This window comes from Marmota flaviventris, chromosome 9 (genome assembly GCF_047511675.1).
Source record: "Marmota flaviventris isolate mMarFla1 chromosome 9, mMarFla1.hap1, whole genome shotgun sequence".
Lineage (NCBI taxonomy): Eukaryota > Metazoa > Chordata > Mammalia > Rodentia > Sciuridae > Marmota > Marmota flaviventris.
Genome location: NC_092506.1, coordinates 10239534 through 10260437, shown reverse-complemented (window position 1 = coordinate 10260437; position 20904 = coordinate 10239534). Strand labels below are relative to the sequence as shown.

The 20904-nt window shown below is 42.4% G+C and overlaps 2 protein-coding genes across 4 annotated transcripts; one reads left to right on the top strand and one right to left on the bottom strand.

Annotated features, from left to right (window-relative positions):
• The first annotated feature begins 36 nt into the window (after positions 1-36).
• On the top strand, positions 37-10986 carry Ttc9c (tetratricopeptide repeat domain 9C). The gene is made up of 3 exons (XM_027944286.3): positions 37-1149; positions 5923-6105; positions 8970-10986. The coding sequence occupies exons 1-3, from the start codon at positions 912-914 to the stop codon at positions 9062-9064; spliced, it is 516 nt and encodes a 171-aa protein (XP_027800087.1). The 5' UTR covers positions 37-911; the 3' UTR covers positions 9065-10986.
• A 2474-nt stretch (positions 10987-13460) lies between these two features.
• Positions 13461-15817, bottom strand: Zbtb3 (zinc finger and BTB domain containing 3). Of its 3 annotated transcripts, none has more exons than XM_027944412.2 (2): positions 15794-15817; positions 13461-15343 (listed from the first exon to the last, which is right to left on the bottom strand). In XM_027944412.2, the coding sequence occupies exon 2, from the start codon at positions 15290-15292 to the stop codon at positions 13733-13735; it is 1560 nt and encodes a 519-aa protein (XP_027800213.1). In that variant the 5' UTR covers positions 15293-15343; positions 15794-15817; the 3' UTR covers positions 13461-13732. The 3 variants fall into 3 exon arrangements, with proteins under 3 accessions (XP_027800213.1, XP_034492930.1, XP_027800212.1); XM_034637039.2 differs by lacking the exon at positions 15794-15817 and adding an exon at positions 15628-15787; XM_027944411.2 differs by lacking the exon at positions 15794-15817 and adding an exon at positions 15540-15612.
• Positions 15818-20904: the final 5087 nt, after the last annotated feature.

Sequence of the window (20904 nt, the reverse complement as noted above, 5' to 3'; positions counted from 1 at the left end):
TCTCTCTCATTGGCCAGCTTGAATCGTCGTCTGCCGCTCTGATTGGTCATCCGTGATCGTTCGGATTTTTCCAATTGGCGAAGAGACCAGGGGGATCTTTTTTTTTTCGGGTTGGTCCGCTAAGGTAGGCGGGGTCGTTTCTGCGGGATTACTTTTCCGGAGCCGCTTCTGATTGGATGGTGTGGCGCAATGCGCGCGACCCTTTAGCTACCAAACTGTCAGGAAGGTAGACTCTTTCCTCTCCTTGCTCCCGCCCTTAAACTGAAACCCGGGAAGAGACTTCCGGGCTTGGCCTCCGCAGGGCGCCATAAACTGGCCGGGCGAATGGTGCCTTGCAGTTGGATCGCTTGTGAGGCCTCCTCAGCCTCGCCTGAGGGTAGGGAGCACGGATGTCATTCACCTCGGACCTTCAACTCACAGCACAGACATCGGCAAACGCCTGTTGAATAGGACAAATAAAGAGCCGGGATGGAGGGAAGCCCTCTTGTGTTTTAGCAACTGTCACCGCCTACTCCCTTCTTCTTCCAGGTCGGGGGGGAGGTGTGTCCACAAGAAAGGGGGAAGCGATTCTGCCGGCGTTCTCACGCCTGCCGCATTTCTCTAGCAAGGCCTTTAGTTTTTCTCGGAGTCTCTTTTCTCCAGGGTTGATTCGTTAGGAAATCAATCTTTGGCTTCATTATTCCCACATTCTTTTCCTAACTAATTTCCTGCACTTCCGGAGACTGAAAAAGACTGCAGAGAAGTGGTGTCGGGAGTGGCTAGAAACAAGCAAAGCTTCCCTCCCGGGGTCTCTCCTGGAGAAGAGTAATCAAGTCGACTACCAAAATCAATTAATTGTTTTGATCCCAAGCCCAGAGTTTCAGTGCTCTTTCACTTCCCAGTTCCACTAGAGCAGTGGGCGACCAAGAGTTATGGAGAAACGCCTGCAGGAGGCTCAGCTATACAAGGAGGAAGGGAACCAGCGCTATCGGGAAGGGAAGTACCGTGATGCAGTGAGTAGGTACCATCGAGCTCTGCTTCAGCTGCGGGGTCTGGATCCAAGTCTTCCCTCCCCGATACCTAATCTAGGACCTCAGGGCCCGGCTCTCACACCTGAACAAGAAAATATCCTGCACACGACCCAGACAGACTGCTACAACAATCTAGCTGGTAAGAACAAGGGTGAAGGGTGGATAGAGAACGTCAAGGCAGTAGCATAAAACTGAATCCTGGGGGCGGGGAATCCCTGAGCAATCTTTTCTACTGTCTTCCAGTTATTCGGACGCGAATTGAAATTTATTTCCGATCTATAGAGCACTCAGAGTTGCTATAGAGCAGGGCTTCTCAAACCTCACTTGGACTTTGTTAAAACACAATTTCCTGACCCCTGCCCTCAGAGATTCCTATGCAGTTGGCCTGGGGTGTGAGTCTTAGAGGCTCTTCAGTGATGCTGATAGTTTTAGAACATTTTACACAGTATAGATAAAAACTGGCATTGTTTCTTTAGATAACTAGTATCTTTAGTCTTGGATGGCCTTGAGTGAAGAGGTGAATGCCATAGTATGACTAGGATTAACTTACTAAGAGAAAGAAGACTTAAAGTTTGTTCTGTGACAAGCAAAATAATCATAGAACTAATTAACTTATTTTGCAATGTATTAAAAATGTTTTAACAATCCAAGTTCAGGCCACACGAATTATTAGGAGCAGTTTTTATGTTTCCTAATTGTTGTTTAAAGAGTGACCCTCCCCCGCTCCAGGTGCTGGAGATGGAACCCAGGGCACAGGCTGTATTACTTGGCCACACCTTTCCCCATAAAAAGGGATTTTTAAAAATCTAATTAACAATACTTATTAGCAATGGATTGTTGAAAACCTAATTCTTTTAATAAGTGTGTTTCAATGCTATTCTTAAACTCAAGTAACAATAATAGCAATTACTGTAGCTTGTTTTAATTAAGTCAACAATTATAAGGTGCTGAGGATTAGCAGTGTAATAAAACACATAAAGATCCCTGTACACAGGCTGGGAGTGTAGCTCAGTGATAGAGTACTTAAGTTTTTGGTTTTTTTGCGGGGGTGGGGTACCAGGGATTGAATTTAGGGGCACTCAACCACTGAGCCACATCCCCAGCCCAAGTTTTTTTAATTCTAATTTGTTATATATGACAGCAGAATGCATTATAATTCATATTATAAATATAGAGCACAATTTATCAAATCTCTGGTTATACACAAATTAGTCACACCATTCCTATCTTCATACATGTACTTAATGTCCATCTCATTACACCGTCTTTCCTACCCCCATGCTCCCTCCTTTCCCCTACCTTTCCTTTGCTCTATCTAGAGTTTGTCTAATCCTCCCATGCTCCCAGCCCAATTTTTGTATTTTATTAGAGACAGGGTCTCACTGTGTTACTTAGTGCCTCACCGTTGCTGAGGCTGGCTTTGAACTCTTGATCCTCCTGTCTCAGTTTCCTGAGCTGCTGGGATTACAGGTGCACGCCACTGCGCCCAGCCAAGTACGTAGGTTTGATACCCAGTACTGAAAAAAAAAGGGAGAGAGAGATATCCCTGTACTCATGCACAGGTATGGAGGTGTTCAATTTTATTTATTTTTATTTTTAATTTTTTTTTAAGAGAGAGAGAGAGAGAATTTTTAATATTTTTTAGTTTTTGGCCGACACAACATCTTTGTTTGCATGTGGTGCTGAGGATCGAACCCGGGCCGCATGCATGCCAGGTGAGCGGGCTACTGCTTGAGCCACATCCCCAGCCCAAGGTGTTCAATTTTAAAAAGATGGTTAGGGAGGGGCTGGGGTTGTGGCTCAGCAGTAGAGCGTTTGCCTAGCATGTGTGAGGCGCTGGGTTCGATCCTCAGCACCACATAAAAATAAAAAAATAAAGGTATTGTTTTCCAACTACAACTAAAAAAAAAAAATTAAAAAGGATGGTTAGGGAGGTCTCGTAAAGGTGAATTTATTAAATACATGGATAGATACTAATTAAGCCGTTTACATATACTAACTTATGTGTCACAACAATCCTTTGAGAAAGTTTAAGGAAACAGTGTGGTGGGGCTGAAATTCAACCCAAGCAGTCTTAATTTCAGAGCTTAAATTCTTTTTCTTTTTTGGTACATAGATTGAACCCAGGGGTGCTTTATTACTGAGCTACACCCCCAGTCCCTTTTATTTTTTTAGTTTGAGACAGGATCTCCCCAAGTTGCTTAGACTGGCCTGGAACTTGTGATCCTCCTGCCTCAGCCTGCCCAGTTGCTGGAATTACAGGTGCATGCTGCTGCACCTGGCCGGAACTTAAATTGTTATTACAGAATTCTGTACTTTTTTTTTTTTTTTTTTTTGGTGCTGGCATATGCTAGGCAGGTGCTTTACCTCTGAGATATACCTCTGGACCTAAATACTGTACGTATTAAAGAATAGAGTATATATTAGTGAATTGATCAAACAATAAAAACACAAGATATTTTAGATATGATACTTGTAAATACTCATCACCATTGAATATATCATATGTTACTCTGTTTATTTCCCATCTCTCTGATTAAATATATGTTGTCTTGCTTTTAGGTGGTTTTTTGGGACTGTGACTTAGGCATCTCTAAAGCCTCTGGGGATGCTTGGTAGATGTTCCATAAAGATGCATTGAATTGGCCTGGTTTGTCTTGAGAGGTTGAGGTAGGCTGGCAAGTTCAAAGCCATCTTTAGCAACTTGGTGACCTAAGCAACTTTGAGAGACCCTATTTCAAAAAATAAAAAAAGGGCCCAGGGTGTGGCTAGATGGTTAAACACTCCTGGATTCAATCCCTGGTACAAACAAAACAAAACAAAATTAACAATTTTCATTTATTGAGTTCCTATAACATTTTGAGCAGTTTATTTACAAAAATTCTCCAAAGTACTTAATACTTATCCTCATTTTACAGATAAGGCAATCAGATGATGTCACTAAAATCTCCACTGGCATCTCATCACATTTAGGAGAAAATCCATATTTTGACTCTTGCCCACAGCACTTAACACAACCTGACTTCTCCGTATACTGAAAGTTGAAAGCAAATTTCCCCTTTCAAACTTGTGGGCTCTCTCTACAGGACTAAAATACCCTGTCCTTTGAATGATTCCTGTCATTCAGATCTTGGCTCCAAAGTCACTTTCTTTTTTTCTTGCTGCACTGGGGATTGAAATCAGAACCTTGCTTTTGCTAGGCAAGTGCTCTACCACTGAGCTACATCCCCAGTCCTGGAATGTCATTTTCTTAGAGAAGCCTTTGGTAATTGAGCAGCACTCTAACTTCATTCACTGTCTATCCCAACAGTTTTATTTTCTTAAAATTTTAAAAGTGTTTTGTATTCCTCCCAATTTCAGACTAGGACACATAAGCCTTATTTAATCAACAAGATGTCTACTTTGTTCCTTTTATCTTTGCTCCTAGTTCAGTATCTAGTACATGGTCATGTTCAGTTGCTGTTGTCAAATGAATTAATGATGCTAGGGTAATGGATTAGTTGACTGCTGAGTGAATATGTACATATAAATCATACAACCACTTGGTGGAGATGTTGTAGAGGGATACATACATAAGCCTAGGCCCTTTAATGTCCTCCTCATCCTTGAATTTTGATCCATCTTTGCATCACAATTTAGTAATAGTGTACTTAATTCCCACAATTGTGAAATGGGGAATATATTTCCCTTCCCATTTTGGTAACAGGGATTGAATCCAGGAGGGCTTTTCCACTGAATCACATTCCCAACCCTTTTTATTCTTTGAGACAGGGTTTCGCTAAGTTGCTGAGCAGGCCTTGCTTAGTTGCTAAGGCTGGTCTTCAACTTGGCAATCAGCCTGCATCAGCCTCGGGGTTTCTGGGATTACAGACATGCGCCAGTGCACCCTTCCTTCTTTTCATTACAGAAAGGGGCTGGAACTGGGGGGCTAGGATATAGCTCAGTTGGTAGAGTGTTTGCCTCATGTGCATAAGGCTTCTGGGTTCAATCCCCACCTAGTAGGGATAGGGCGGCTAGGGATGTGGTTCAGTGGTAGAGTGCTTGCTTACCTAGCATGCATAAAACCCTGGGTTTGATCCCCAGTACAGTGGGGAAAAAATTAGAGAAAGACGAATATTGCCTCCTAAGCATTTTATATTTTGAAGTCCCATTAAATGGTCCAATACTGAAGGGATACATTGTCATTGAGAAGATGCTGATTTTGGAGTTAGAATTTGATTCAAATTTCATAATCATTCCACCTAGCAGCTGTGAGATCTTGGACTAGTTGCTTAAATTCTAAGAGCCTTGATTTATTTATCCATTAAGTAGTAATAGTGTGGATGAGATGATTAAAGAAGATAAGAGTAAACCAAACACAAAGAACAATGCTTGCTATTTCCTCACAATTAATAACAAACAGTGGTTTTGTTTTTTTGGTTTTTTGTTTTGTTTTGTTTTTTTAAGTTATTATTTGTTTGTGCTGGGAATTCAACCCAGGGTCTCATGCATGCTAGGCAAGAGTGCTATCACTCAGCCCCAGCCCACAATCACTGTTTTTAATGAAATGGAAGTACTAGAACTGTGGTGAAATACAGGATTCAGGACACAATCATAGGTAGAACAGATAAAATGAAGAAGTGTTTTAAATAAAATTGTAAAGAATATTCTTTCTGGTTTTATAACTGGGCCTAACCCAGTTCTAGCTATAAGAATGCAATTGGCAGATCTCAAAGATTGCAAGCATATAAACCTTTTATTCCCTGCTGTATCTACAGTGCCTGGAAGAGTTTGTGGCAAATGGGAGACATGCATATTTGTTGAATGAATGAACATTGAGATCATTTTTGTTGGATACTGCCTGGAGTTGGAGTGGAATCAGTATAATAAGGCTTTCTTCCTCCTTCTTTCCACGTTTTATTTGGCCCATTAGCCTGTCTCCTTCAGATGGAGCCTGTGAACTACGAGCGAGTGAGAGAATACAGTCAGAAAGTCCTGGAACGACAGCCTGATAATGCGAAGGCCTTGTATCGGGCCGGGGTAGCCTTCTTTCATCTGCAAGACTATGACCAGGCTCGGCACTACCTCCTGGCTGCTGTTAATAGGCAGCCTAAAGGTGAGTGAGAAAGGTGTTGAAGTGGTGAGGACAAATAAAATTGTCCACGGGCTGGGGATGTGGCTCAAGCGGTAACGCGCTCGCCTGGCATGCGTGCGGCCCGGGTTCGATCCTCAGCACCACATACAAACAAAGATGTTGTGTCTGCCGATAACTAAAAAAAAATAAAAATATTAAAAAAAAAAAAAAAAAATTGTCCTGCTAGCCTGGCACTGTGGCACAAGTGTATAATCCCAGCAACTCAGTAGCCAAAGCAGAAGAATCACAAGTTTGAGACCAGCCTTGGCAACTTAGTGAGACCCTGTATCCAAATAAAATACAATATAGCACTTGGGATGTGACTCAGTGATTGAGTGCCCTGAATTCAATCCCCAGTACACACACAAAGTATACAGTGAAAAGACTTCTTCCACACCTGTGTTCTTATTTCAAGAGAAAAGCAATATTTATTTATTTAGTCATTTATAATATCTTTCTTTATGTATTTGTTTTTATGTAGTGCTGAGGATTGAACCCAGTGTCTATACATGCAAAGCAAGCCCTGTACCACTGAGCTACAGCCTCAGCCCCTTTATTAATTTTGTATATATCCTTATGAAATATATGGATATTTTTATTTTTTATATGGTGCTGAGAATCAAATGAGTGCCTCACATGATAGGCAAGCCCTCTGCCACAGAGCTACGGTCCCAGCCCCCTAGCCCTTTTTTGCATTTTATTTAGAGACAGCATCTCACCTAGTTGCTTAGGGCCTCACTAAATTTTGGGGGCTGGTTTTGTACTCACGATCCTTCTGTCTCAGACTTCCAAGCTGCTGGGATTACAGGCGTGCAGCACTGTACCCAGCTTGCACTGAGATTTTAACCGAGAACTTTGCACATGTGAAGCATGTACTGTACCAATGAGCTACACCTCCAGCCTTATTTTTTATTTTATTTTTAAAAATTTGTTTTAGTTGTGGATGAACACTATATCTTTATTTTTATGTGGTACTGAGAATCAAACCCAGTGCCTCACACCTGCTAAGCGAGCGCTTATATGTAGAAATTAAATTTAAAAAAATTTTTTTTTTTTTTTTCTTTTTTGGTACTAGGGATTGAACCTAGGGGCACTTTACCACTGACCTGCATACCCGGTCAGTCCAATATCTCCAATCTTTTTATTCTTTTTCAATATTCAGGATTTAACTTCAGGGGTACTTTACCACAAAACTCTATTACCCCAGCCCTTTTTATTTTTTTTATTTTGAGACAAAACCTAAGTTCTGAGACTGGCCTTGAACTTGAGATCTTCCTTTTTCAGCATTCTAAGTCACTAGGCTTATAGGCATGAGCCAACATTCCAACTCCCAATCCTTTAAAAAATTTTTTTAAAATATTTTTTTAGTTGTAAATGGATGCAATATTTCTTTATGTATTTATTTTTTATGTGGTGCTGAGGATTGAACCCAGTGCCTCACAGGTGCGAGAGAAGCACTCTACTACTGAGCTGCAGCCCTAGCCCCCTTTTTAAATTTTGATACAAGATCTTATTAAGTTGCTCAGGGTCTTGCAGAATTGCCCAGGCTGGCCTCAAACTTGGAATCCTCCTGCCTTAGCCTTCCAAATCACTTGATTAAGGTGTGGACTACCTGGCAACATGAATGTTTTGATAAGTTATGTCGTGTTTAAATCAGGTTGAACAGCTCTCTTCCTTTTATTGTTTAATTTTCTTTTTTTAAAAATATTTTTAGTTGTAGTTGGACATGATGCCTTTATTTTATTTATTTTTATGTTGTGCTGGGGATCGAACCCAGTGCCTCACATGTGCTAGGCAAGCACTCTTTCACTGTATTATTTCTTTATAGTGAAAACTTCAGACCCTTCTTGCTTTTGAAATGTATATTTTCATTTTCTGTAGTCACCCTGCTGTGTGCAAGAGGGATTTGAGAAGCACTGTTCTTCAACATTCGTTCCATAGCCTTTTTGAGTGTTACTGTGGATCCCAGTGAATAACCTTAATAATCCTCATTCTGCCCCCTTTCCAGCTGGTTACACTGGCTTGTGCTTTAGCTATCATTCTGTCCCTTAGCTCAGCTAACTCCAAGCGTGACCTAGAAAAAGAGACAGCCTACTGAGAGAATTTGAGATTTAATACTTTGTTTTCAAGGCAAAAAGAACACTGAAGATCATGACATGCTCATTCCTGTGTTGGTTGGTTTACTACTGAAAGTTGTCTCCCTTTTGTGCATTCTGGAGTGAAGAGAGGGTCCCTAGACAAATCTCACTAATTTAAATTCATGCCAAACCCACTCTGAATTAATAAAGATATAAAATTTAAATAATCAGTTCATGTTTCTTAACTTTCAATTATATAGATTAGGTACCACCAATGCAAATAGTATCTTTAGAAGCTCTGCTATGATGGTAATAACTATTTCATCAAATTGTGAAATTATCAACCAAAATTATAAAATTATCAACCAATCCAGCCCTAGCAGATTACCTGTGGGGTTGGGTACTGGGGTTTGAACCCAGGGCTTCTTGCATCCTAGGGAAGTGCTCTACCATTGAGCTACTTTCCTAGCCCTTTTTATTTTATTTTGAGACAGGGTCTCCCTAAGTTGCCGAGTCTGGCCTGGAACTTGTAGTCCTCCTGCCTCAGCCTCCTGAGTTGTTGGGATTACAGGCATGTGCCAGAGTGCCCCATTAATTTTTGAAGAATTAATGTGGCATTAATCAATGAAATTTACTATTGAATAGAATAATTGTGATATATTCAGATTTTGGAGAGATAAAATGAACTAGAGTGTTTTAACAACCCTCACTAACCCTAGAGTGCAATTATGGTCTAACTCTTAACTGCCTTCTCAATCATCTCCCAAGATGCCAATGTCCGGAGGTACCTTCAGCTAACGCAGTCAGAACTCAGCAGCTACCATAGGAAAGAGAAGCAGCTGTACCTGGGCATGTTTGGTTAAAAAAGAAGAATGATGCTCTTCCACTTGAACTTAGGTGAACCATTAAAGACCCATCAAGGGGAAACCTGAGCCTGAGCAAGAGAAATTAACTGTATACAACTGTATACCTCAGGTGGATTTCTGTTTTGTTTACTATTCTGCACAAACTTTGTATTACTTAGACCATCTGTGTCTTTTTTTTTTTTTTCCCTATCCATCTGTTTATTTACATGACTTTCAATATATGTTATTGTTGGCAATGTTTGCCTTGAAAAATAACCAGAAGGGCTGGGGATGTGGCTCAAGTGGTAGCGCGCTCGCCTGTCATGCGTGCGGCCCGGGTTCGATCCTCAGCGCCACATACAAACAAAGATGTTGTGTCTGCCAATAACTAACTAAATAAATAAATATTTAAAAAAAAAAATAACCAGAAAACATTCATCAGCTACAGGTGGAATTAATCATATTTCTAGCGTAGATTTAATGATAGATGTTGCTAGGTATATTCATATTCAGAGGAGAATGCTAACAGAGGATGAAATGGTAAGGATAAGCAGAAAGCAGTTTCTTCCTTTGTTTTCTTAGATACCCAAAGCCAAACAGGAAAATATATTTTTTGTGGAACTAGACAATTATAAATTGGATCCAAATGTATTTAAACGAAAGATTTGAAATTAATCATTTTTATTTAAATTAATTCCTTTTTCTCTTCATATTTCACGAACATTCAGATTCTTTCCCCCCCACAAAAATATATCTAGTTTCTCTTTTTCCCCTGGTAATTCTAGTTCTTGCTTTTGCTTGTACTCTTAAAAGTTTTGGAGTCATATATTTAAGTATTTATTTAATAACTCTTCAGCCCTTGTATCTCTCATTAAAAAAAAAAATGCCTGAGTAAATGTTTTAGTTTTTAATAGGTGCACATCTATAGTATGCTTGTTTCTCTAAAAAAACTTAGGCTATATTACCAAGTCTTCTAGAAACAATACCATGTAGAGCAGGATAAAAACTTTAATATCCTCTTTACCTGTCCTTGTATTTTGTAAGAGCACAGGTCCTTGTGGAGGAGGGCAACAATAAGGAAGAGCTGTGATTGCTTTTTGTCTTGAAAGCACCTGATGGAACTCTCTGGAAGCTGTTAGGCAGTGGTGCAGGTTGCAGATCTATGCTATTCTGGCTCAGTAGAATGCTCCATCAAGTAGGAGCTCCTTTGTCATTCTATTTACTCATTGTGGATAATGTCTGCAATGATGTAGGTACTAAATAGTAGGTGAGATCATACATCACACACTCCACCTTTGTAAGGAGAAGTAATATGCATGTGTCATTATCCAGTATAGAACCATAAAACAAAACAGATTTCGGAAAAGAAAAAAACTAAACACCCTCGTCCCTTATCAACAACCCAGTGCATTAAACTCCTCTTTGTTCCTCTCTATACCTTTAAATAACTTGACCATCAGCTTACAGCAGAAGTTTTTCTACCAAATAATCATATGGAGTCCAAAGACAGAACTAAAAAATGTATAGGGTTACTGGTGAAATTTTGTCATGGTGAATCTTGTCAAGTCTGTTTAGCCAGGTTATCCTTGATGTTTCCTGTAGTAATTTTTCCACCCACTGATTCCTACCCTTTTCCTTGATTATAAATCCCTACTTGTTCTTGTTGGAGTTGAAATTAAGTCCAATCTCTTTCATCCCCCACTGGAAGACCTGGTTATAGTGGTTCCTATACCAATTGACATGACCCCATGAATACAGTATGCCTTACTATGCTTTGAATTTTTTTTTTTTTTTAATTTTATCATGGTTGCATGTTTTGTTTGTTTGAGGTTTTGCTTTATGATGTTCTGTGGTATTTTAAATTTTTTTCAAAAACAATGTTACAGTAAGCTGTTTTCTGTATCAATGAGGAAAAAATAAAACCGGTATTTAAAAATGCATTTTAGAAATTTATTTCATTAATTTTCTTCTTAGCGCTACTAAGAGAGAGCACAGCGCTTAGGTTACATTTCAGGTTTTATTTCAGAGGCTTGCTCTCAAAGAAGATGTTAATGAACAGAAAAGTGGACAAAGGAATGCAGTCTGATTCAGGTCTTGAGGGGTTCTGACAAGCCTGCATCCTGATGGAATTGGCCAGGGGTCCCTAAATCTCTGTATTCAAAAGTTTGTGGAGGGGGAGGCTACTCTTTTTACCAAACCTTAATTGTTTCCACAGGATTTAATGATTTCGAATGAGGACACAAAGCATTCATGGTGATATGAAGGGTCATACTTAGGCACATGTAAGACAAAAAGAAACTTTGTTTCCCAAATTCAGAACCACCACCTTCACAGTTTGCCTGAACCCTGTACTACCTGTACTAACATGTAGTCACTACTTTATTTACGGACTGGTGTAGCTCAGTGATAGAGTGCCTAGCACATTCTAGACCCTGGGTTTGATTCCTAATACTGCTAAAAAATTTTTTAATATGTATTTTTATTTAATTTTTATATTTTTAGAGACAGGATCTCATTATGTTACCCAGGCTGGCCTGAAACTCTTGACTGATCCTCCTGCTTCAGCTTCCTGTGTAGCTGGGACTAAAGATGTGTACCACCGTGTCTGGCTTTAGAATTCACTTAGCAATGAAAATGTTAAGCCTTATCAACTTTCACTTCCCATATTGTCCTAGTGAAGAAGTTTCATTTGTTTTTCTTCAGGACTGGGCAATAAACCCAGGGCTGTGCATAAGCTAGAAAAGTGCTCTACCAATTGAGCTCCTTCCCCAACCCTTTTTATTTTATCTTGAGATGGGGTCTCTCTAAGTTACCCAGGCTGGCCTTGAACTTGGGATCCTCCTACTTCAGCCTGTGAGTACCTGAGAAGCAGTGAAGGGGCTTTCTATGGCCCAGTCTTTGCTTCTCAGCTCTCTTTACCATAATTCCAAAACAGTTTGCTAGGAAGAATTTATAATGCAGACTATGATATATGGACCCCAAAAGATAAAAGGGTTTTTTGTTATTGTTTTTTCACCTTTCCCTCCCATCCTGCTTTATTTGCACTCAGGTCCCTGAGGGAGACACCTAATCAGTTCTACTGATCAGTTTTTCCACCACCTGGCAGACCCTTTCTCCTACATTTCTAGAACTCTTTTTCCCCATCTGACATCAACACCCTAAATTCCCATTTCTTTGCTCCCTCCACTGACAATAGCAACCTATATGACTTTGGGTGACTATTAAAACCTCTCTAGGGTGCTGTTACCATGCTTTTGAAGTGAGGGAATGGGACCAGATCAACTGTAATATCCTCTCATGCAGAATGTCTTGCTTTAGCTATCCCAAGCAGCCACTATTTCTAACCTCAACAGGCCCTCAACCTCCCTCCACAATTCCACCATCATGAAACTTACTGTTTTCTGCCTTTCAATTTCTCATCTTTGGACACCTCGGTTCATATTTACAATATGTAGGCAGAATTTTCAAGTCTTTAACACAGTGTCTTTCATTGAAACAATCAACCAAAATTCTTTCTACACAGACAGCATAGGTGACAAGGGAACAAAACCAAACACTCAAAAGAACAAGAAAACAATTTCCAGTTCTTGGCTAACTATGTTCAACGATATTTTAGACCAGCATATCACGCATAGTGCCTGGAATCAAAAGCTGGTTCAAATCCTGATTTGTCCCTTAGCAATGTGACCTTGAACAAGTAAACTTGGGGCTTTTTGATTTTGGTACCTGGGATTGAATGCAGGGGTGCTTAACTACTGAGCCACATCTTCAGACCTTTTTTTATTTTATTTAGAGACAAGGTCTGAGTTGCTGAGGCTGGTCTCAACTTCCTGAGCCGTTGGGATTACTGGTGTGTGCCACCGCACCGGGCTAACTTGGGTTTTTTTGAGCCTCAAGTTTCCTCTGAAAAAAATAGGTGGCTAATACACCACAAAGTGAAGAAGTAAATGAGTTTTCTATTAAGTACCCAATACAGCCCAAAACACAAGAGCTCAACTACAATAATAAACCATAATTGTGTAAGATTCCCCAAGTTTACAATGCCCTCTGCTATCTCACTTTTTTCCTCATAAATGATCAGGCCCTCACTCCTTCCCCAAGTACAAATGTCAGCTAAAGACTGGACGAAAGGGGCTGGGTTGTGGCTCAGTGGTAGAGTACTCACTTAGCATGCATGAGGCACTGGGTTCGATCCTCTGCACCACATAAAAATAAAATAAAAAGGGGCTGGGGATATAGCTCACTTGGTATTGCTTGCCTAGCATGCACAGGGCCCTGGGTTCAATCCCTGGCTCCACAAATAAATAAATATGATAGATAAATAATAATAAAATAAAGTAAATGAAGAAGTGGATGAAAGACACAAAGCCATACAAGTTTGTGGAAGAAACAAGCCAACATCAATTCAAAGAGATAATTTCACTGCTAGTTTTATATTCCAGAATGTGGAATAAGAAGTGATTACACCTCAGGAAAATTCCCAGTGCCCTTGGGGAGAGCTGGCTGATCTGTTCTGGCCCATAAAGTCCTGCTTATCTGGCTGGATAAAGAAAATAGTAGGAACCTTCAGGCCAGGCAGAACCTTCATTTGTCACCCAGCAGGAGTGACAAGATGCTTCCAACCTCTGTGCTGCCATCTAACGATGTTAAGAGCAGGGCTAGCATCAGCTCATGCTCACCTAGATATTAGTTTTTGGAGCCAAGTACAAAATCTTTGGGTGGTCCACCACTGCTCTGTCTCTCTGCTGTTGGGGAACCAGGGAGGGGCTGCACCCCTAGAACAGAGCCAGCTTCTGGATCTGGTTTGCTACGTTTGGCCAGATCCTCATTGTGAGCCTTGCGGATGTGTCGGTAGAGGTCCCCTGACTGCGTGTAGCTGCGCAGACAGTAGCGGCACTCATAGGGTCGCTCACGTGTGTGCACGGTGGCATGTCGCCGCAGTGTATAAGAGCATGAGAAGGTCTTCCCACATGTCTTGCAAGTGGGAACATCCTCAGTAAAAACCCCAAAGTTTCCTGGGGCTGCTTCATACTCAGAAGGTGGGTAAAGTGGCTCATGTAGGGCTGGGGGTGCAGGCAGGGGTGAGGCCACCAGTCCTCGATGATATTGCCCTGGACCAGGCAGCAGATGGTAGGGTAGATGAGGGTCTGTAGGCAAGAAGTGGTCGCTTGGCCCATCCTCCAGTCCTGTTGCCCCTGGTTCCTCAAAAGCCTCTGGCTGGGAGGGCTGTCCTCCATACACTGGTCTTCCAGGTGGGAACAGTCCCTCAGGACCCTGAGTCTGTTCCTCTGCTACATCAGTCTCCTCATCAGAGATCACAATAGCTTCTACTTTCACCTGGACCAGCTCAGCTTCTGCTGGAGCTGGAGCCTGGGATGAAATTGGGGCTGAGACTGGGGCTGGAGCTGGAGCTGAAGCTGGAGGATAGAATCCTTGCAAAGGTCCTCCAGTATCCCTTGGTTCCACCACCCTCAGGCTCTCAGGACCCACATCAAGAGGAGTCAGGGGTTCCACTGAAACTGTTGGGAGGCCAGAAGAGAAGTAGTTTGCAGGAATGGTTTCTGTGGAGCTACTGGGACTGGCAAGAGAAACAGAGACATCAACTACTGGTGGTGGAGGTGCCCGCAGATGTGGTGAGTCAACCTCCATGCCAGGCTGTGTAGTGTCAGCCCCACCAGGCAATGGTGGTTCATCTGGAGGACGCACAGTAGGTAAAGGAGCAGTCAGGCTTTTCCATTCCTCTTTGCCCCAATGGCCTGATGTCTCAGGGGATGCCAACAAAGGCCGGGGGCCATGGGAAGTGCTGGACAAAAACTCCAAACTAGGGGGCTGTGAATTGGTTTCTTCCTCCTTCTTGGTACTGTCTGCCTCTGCCAGGGCCCGGGCTTGCAGCCTCTGCTTACACACTTTGACGATGTCATTCATATGCAAGTAGCTGGCAGCTGCCAACACATCCTCAAGAGGGGTATCTCCCCTCAGGGCCAGCTGGCCAGCATACATAAAGTCCAGAAGCAGCCCAAAAGCAGGGGCAGTGACAATCTCGTTGTGAATACACACCAGATCCCTCTTGTCCAATTCCCGCTCCTTGTAAAAAAGCTGAAAGAATGGGCTGCAGGAGGCCAGCACAGCCCGATGTGCCAAGAACTGGGTGCTACCCACCATCACGGTGCAGTCACAAAGGAAACCCTGGGACCGCTGCTCCCGGAGGCTCTGCAGCAGCTGTTGACTGTGTTCTGGGAACTCCATAGCACCCCACGAAAGGGAGGGCGCCCAAGTAAGGTCCCCACCAGTGGCTCCCTGGGAAGAGAGGACAGTGGGTTAGGGCAGGTAACTTCCCCAGCAGCCTTAAACGTCAGTCCTTAACTACCGCTCGCCACCCCAAGGCCTCTGGCAACACAGACCGCACCCCAAGACGCTCCCTTTAAGTTTCTACCCTTCTTTTTCCTACGTCACACCCAAAGATCTCCTACTAGCTCCGCCCCCTCAAACTAACCTTAGGATCAGGCCCCGCCTCCGGTCGAAAAAGGCCCTGCCCCCGGAAGTCCCGCCCCCTAGCCAGCCTTGGCTTCCTCGGTTCCCACCCGGTCGCTTCCAGCGGCTCCTCCAACTAGGAGTCTAGTTGCTCCCAGGCTTTCCCGAGCGATGCCTTTACGCTCCACTCCGAGAACTCCCTGAGCCTCTCCCTTTCGCTTTCCAGGTGCTAAGGACTCCTGGGGTGGGAACTAGCAGAGAAAGCTGATCCCTCACCACCAGCGAGCAGCCACCAGGCGAGCTCCGCCCCTTCCCACCTTCTCAGTGTTAATTGGTTCAAGCTCGCCTTCCCCCGTTGAGGATTGGCCAAATGTCCACTGTCCCACCCCTCTCCGGCCGGCGTGTCCAAGTGGGTGCTCGGATCCATCGCTCAGACAGATAGGAGCCCGATTGGTTATCACTCCTGTCTTGAGCTTTTCCTCTTCGTCCCGCCTTCTTTGCCTCAAAGCCGTCGGGATTGGCTGAGCTGCTCAGTCTACCGAGGCAGCGGGCGGGCTGGGACCCCTAAGGGCACTATATCAGCAACTACACCTTGTTGTGCGGGAGTGAACAGCACGTCACCTTACTATAGTGTGACCGGGAAAAGGAGGAATAAAAAACCAATGTGGTACTCTGGAGACCCGGGCCTTAGGCTTTGCAGAAACCATGGGCAAGAGTCACACACGCCTCTCTGACCGGCAGTTATCTCCTGAAGGTCCCTTGCTCAAATATTCCTTGATGTCCCCATCTGCTCCACTCCTCCAATCTAATGGTCTCAGGGCCTCTGGCTTAGTAATGGTGGTGTCAAGGATCTAGCAGCTGTCAGAATGTTGCGTCCTCAGCCTAGACTTTATGGGCAACTTCAAATGAAGAGGATAGACTGCCCTCTCTGTCCAGAGGTACTGGGCAGATGCTGATAGGAAAGCATTAGGGCTTTACAGTATCACCGTGTGCGTGGTGACACATGACTGTAATCCCAGCCACTCGAGGTTGAGGCTGGTGGGTCCCAAGTAGGAGACCAATCTGGGCAATTTAGCAAGACCCTGTCTCAAAAACAAACAAACAAAAAAACCGGCCTGGGTTGTAGCTCAGCGTTAGAGCGCCCCTGGTTTCAATCCCCACCAGCGAAATAAATAAATAAAACAAACATATAAATAATAAATATCCCAGGATAGGAGATTTTTTAAAGTGTGGCTACTTCTAGGGCTGGGATTGTGGCTCAGTGGTATATCACCCGCCTAGCGCATTCGAGGCCCTAGGTTCCTTCCTCAGCACCACATATAAATAAATAAATAAATAAATACAAAGGTATTGTGTACAACTAAAATAAATAAATATTTTTTTAAAAATGTGGCTACTTCTAGCAGGGCGCCCTGGTGCACGACTTTAATCCCAGTAAAGGATGGCAAATTCGAGGCCAGCCTGGGCAATTTAGCAAGATTCTGTCTCAAAATTAAAAAGGGCTGGGTACCAGGCACCATGGATACTACTGTAATCCCAGCGATTGAGGCTGAGGCAGCAGGATCTCAAGTTCCAAGGCCAGCCTTGACAATTAAGCAAGACCTTGTCTAAAATTTTAAAAAAGGGGTGGTGGTGTGGCTAGGGATGTAGCTCACCAGCTGAGTGTCCATGAGTTTAATCCCCAATGCCATGGAAAATAAATTAAATTAAAACATGGCTACTTCTGAAGAAATCTCAGAATATTTCAGTTTCCAGACATGCAGAGGAACGGGCTATAAACTGTGAGTTGGTGTTTTCCTGGCTCCAGTCTGACTCCAGCAGCAATGTGGTTGACAGCATTTTCAGAGAAGTATCTCAGTCCTCCCATCTCCTTCACCCACCACACCAAGCACTTCCATTTTGTTCTTGAATCAAACCTCCAAACAGACCCAACCAGAATTATAGAGAGTTTCTCTATCCAGCATTCTTGTGATAGATACAAGCATCTTAGCTTGAGATCACACCTCTACTCTACCCATTCTCACAAATCATATTTTAAAAAGTATTAATCCATTACAAAATGATGACAATAAGCCAATACTGGTGGGGTTTTTTTTTGGGGGGGAGGGTGCTAGGGATTTGACCCAGGGCTTTGCTCATGCTAAGCACATACTCTACTACTGAACTATAGGTGCCAAAGCCCTAATATTTTCATTTTTTGGTGAAAAATAACTTTATTTACCAAATAAAAAATCTGTAGTGAGAATAAGTGACATTGATTTGCATTTTTTCACATCTCTGTAATATCTAGGTTAATAGAAGAAAGCTAGATTTTCACATCTGTTTCTGCTTTCATCTATTATGATATATTGTTTGTTTTTGTTTTTGTTTGTTTTGGTACCAAGGATTCAACTCAGGGGCACTCAGCCACTGAGCCACATGCCCAGCTCTATTTTCTTTTATTTAGAGACTGAGTCTCATTGATTGGTTTACACCTCAATGAGAGGTGCTGAAGCTAGCTTTGAACTCCTGATCCTCCTGCCTCAGCCTCCCAAGCCTCTAGGATTATAGGTGGGTACCACCACACCCTGCTGATATATTGTTTTGATTTGAGTACATGAAGAAAATCTGATCTCACAGATATGTAACTGAAGAGGATCCCATCAATTTTTTGGAATTGTCTTTCAGGACTGACTCAGAAGTGGCACACCTATAATCTCAGTTAATTGGAAGGATGAGTCAGGAGGATCACAAATTGGAGGCAGACTGGGAAATTTAGCCAGACTGTCTCAAAATAAAAAAAGAAGTGGCTGGTTTTGTGGCTCAGTGGTAGAGTGATTGCCTAGCACATCTGATTTTCAGCAACACATAAAAATAAATAAATAAATAAAATAAAGATTGGGGGGAAAAGAATGGTTTGTTTGTTTATCTATCACCTATCTATCTACTTACTTATTTATTTATGTGGTGCTGGGGATTGAACCCAGGGCCTTGTGCATGTGAGGCAAACAAACTCTACCAACTGAACTATGTCCCCAGCCCACAAGAATGCTTTAAAAAATTGTTTTTTTTAAATAAAAAAAGGGCCAGGCACGATAGTACATGCCTGTAATCCCAGCGACTCAGGAGGCTGAAGCAGGTAGATATTGATTTCAAAGCCAGTCTCAGCAATGGCAAGGGGCTAAGCAACTCAGTGAGACCCTGGCTTAAATAAAATACAAATAGGGCTGGGGACGTGACTCAGTGATCAAGTGTCCCTGAGTTCAATCCCCAGTACCAAAAATAAAATTAAAAAATAATAGAAAAAGAGTTGAGGATGTAGCTCAGTAGTAAAGCACCCAGGGGCTCAATTCCCAGTACCCATCCACCCTCCCCAAAATAGAAAGTTTCTGTCCCAGACCACCCTTTGAAACCTGCTATCCTAAGTTCTCAGACACAGACTTTGAAGAGAAGGCCTTTTTGGGGGGGTAGGGGTGCAATACAAGGCATTGAACTCAGAGGCACTCAAACACATCCCCAGCCCTATTTTTTTAAAACATTTTTTCTCTTAGCTGTTCATAGATCTTTATTTTATTTAATTATAGGTGATGCTCAGAATCGAGCCCAATGCCTCACACATGGAAGCCAAGTGCACTACCACTGAGCCACAGTCCCAGCCCATCTCCAGCTCTATTTTATATTTTATTTAAAGACAGGGTCTCACTGAGTTTGTTTAGCGCCTTGCCATTGCTGAGGCTGGCTTTGAACTCATGATCCTCCTGCCTCAGCCTCCTGAGTGGATGGGATTACCTGGGATTACCGTCATGCGCTACTGCATCAGGCTTTTTTTTTTTTCTCTTACATACATGACAATAGTGGAATGCATTACAATCATAATTATGCATTCACAACACCATTTTTCATAACTTTTTTGTTTTTTAATATATATATTTAGTCGTCAATGGACATTAATTTTATTTATTTATTTATATGTGGTGTTGAGAATCAAACCCAGTACCCCACATATGCCAGGCAAGTGCTCTACCATTGAGCCACAACCTCATCCCTCCCCAGGTCTTTTTTTTTTTTTTAATTGTTTATTTTTTATTTTGAGACAAGTCCTCTTTAAATTGCTGAGGTTGGCCTTTAACTTGTGATCTACCTATCTCAGCCTCCCCAGTTGTTGTTATTACAGGCGTTTGCCACCACATCCAGCTACCAAGCTGCCTTGGTCTTTTTGGTGATCAGTCTCCACCCTGAAGCTACCCTAGGGGCCCCTAATCACCATTCATCTCATTAGCATATAAAAGGTCAATCTTTACTCCAAAGATTCAAAGCATCTTAGAAGTCCAAATAAACCAAACTAATAAAAATGCTGCAGATTAGTGCTGATGAAGAAGACATTAGAACAACCAGAACTCTGACACATAAATTATATAATATACCACACAGATACAATAAATACAAATACCTCAAGAACAGTGATAATTGAATAGGGCAGTGTCAGTAAGCCTATCATATCAGCAACTCAGGAGGTTGAGGTAGGAGGTTTGCAATTTTGACACTAGTTGAGGCATTTGAAGACACTGTCTCAAAATTAATTTCATGGGTTGGGGTTGTGGCTGAGCAGTAGAGCCTCATCTAGCATAAGTGAAGCCCTGGGTTTGATCCTCAGCACCATATAAAAATAAATAAATAAAATAAAGGTATTATGTACAACTACAACTAATTTTTTTTTTAATTTAAAAACAAAACTATCTGGAGATGTATCTTAAAAGTAAAACCCTACTGGGTTTGATTTCTAGCACTACAAACAAACAAACACCAAAAGAAAAAACCCACACTTACAATAGTAAATAGGTAAAGTAACTAGGAAGTGATCAGTTTTGAGTATATATTTCCTTTCTCCCTCCCCACCCCCTTCTCCCCCTACCCCCTCTCTCTTCTTGGGACTGGGGAATGAACTCAGGGTGCTTTACCACTGAGCTACATTTCCAATGCTTTTTATTTTTATTATTTTTGGAGGCGGGTACCAGGGATAGAACTCAGGGGCACTCGACCACTGAGCCACATCCCCTGCCCTATTTGTATTTTTATTATTTGTATTTTTCATTTTAAGATAGATTCTCCCTACCTTGCTGAGTTACTCGCTAAATTGTCTAGGCTGGCCAAGCACTTGCCATCCTCCTGCCTCAGTCTTCTGAGTTAAGATAAAAGGCGCGCACTACCATGCCGGGCAAATGATTTACTTTTGAATAATGGCTGTGTTTAAAGAACAGCTTGCTTAATTCCTGAAATTTTAGGGATTGGTTATTGCTACCCAGTACTAGCCAGCTCCAGCACATTGAACGTCAGCAGATTAGGTCCTTGCAGGGAGGCTGGCCTGGAAAGGGGGAGAGGTGGGAGAAAGCGCAGAGTTGAGAGGGTAC

Coding starts and splice junctions, on each gene's coding strand:
- Ttc9c (XM_027944286.3), top strand. CDS start 912: ATGGAGAAACGCCTGCAGGAGGCTCAGCTATACAAGGAGGAAGGGAAC. Junction 1,150..5,922: donor CTGCTACAACAATCTAGCTG/GTAAGAACAAGG, acceptor TTGGCCCATTAG/CCTGTCTCCTTCAGATGGAG. Junction 6,106..8,969: donor TGTTAATAGGCAGCCTAAAG/GTGAGTGAGAAA, acceptor TCATCTCCCAAG/ATGCCAATGTCCGGAGGTAC.
- Zbtb3 (XM_027944412.2), bottom strand. CDS start 15,292: ATGGAGTTCCCAGAACACAGTCAACAGCTGCTGCAGAGCCTCCGGGAG.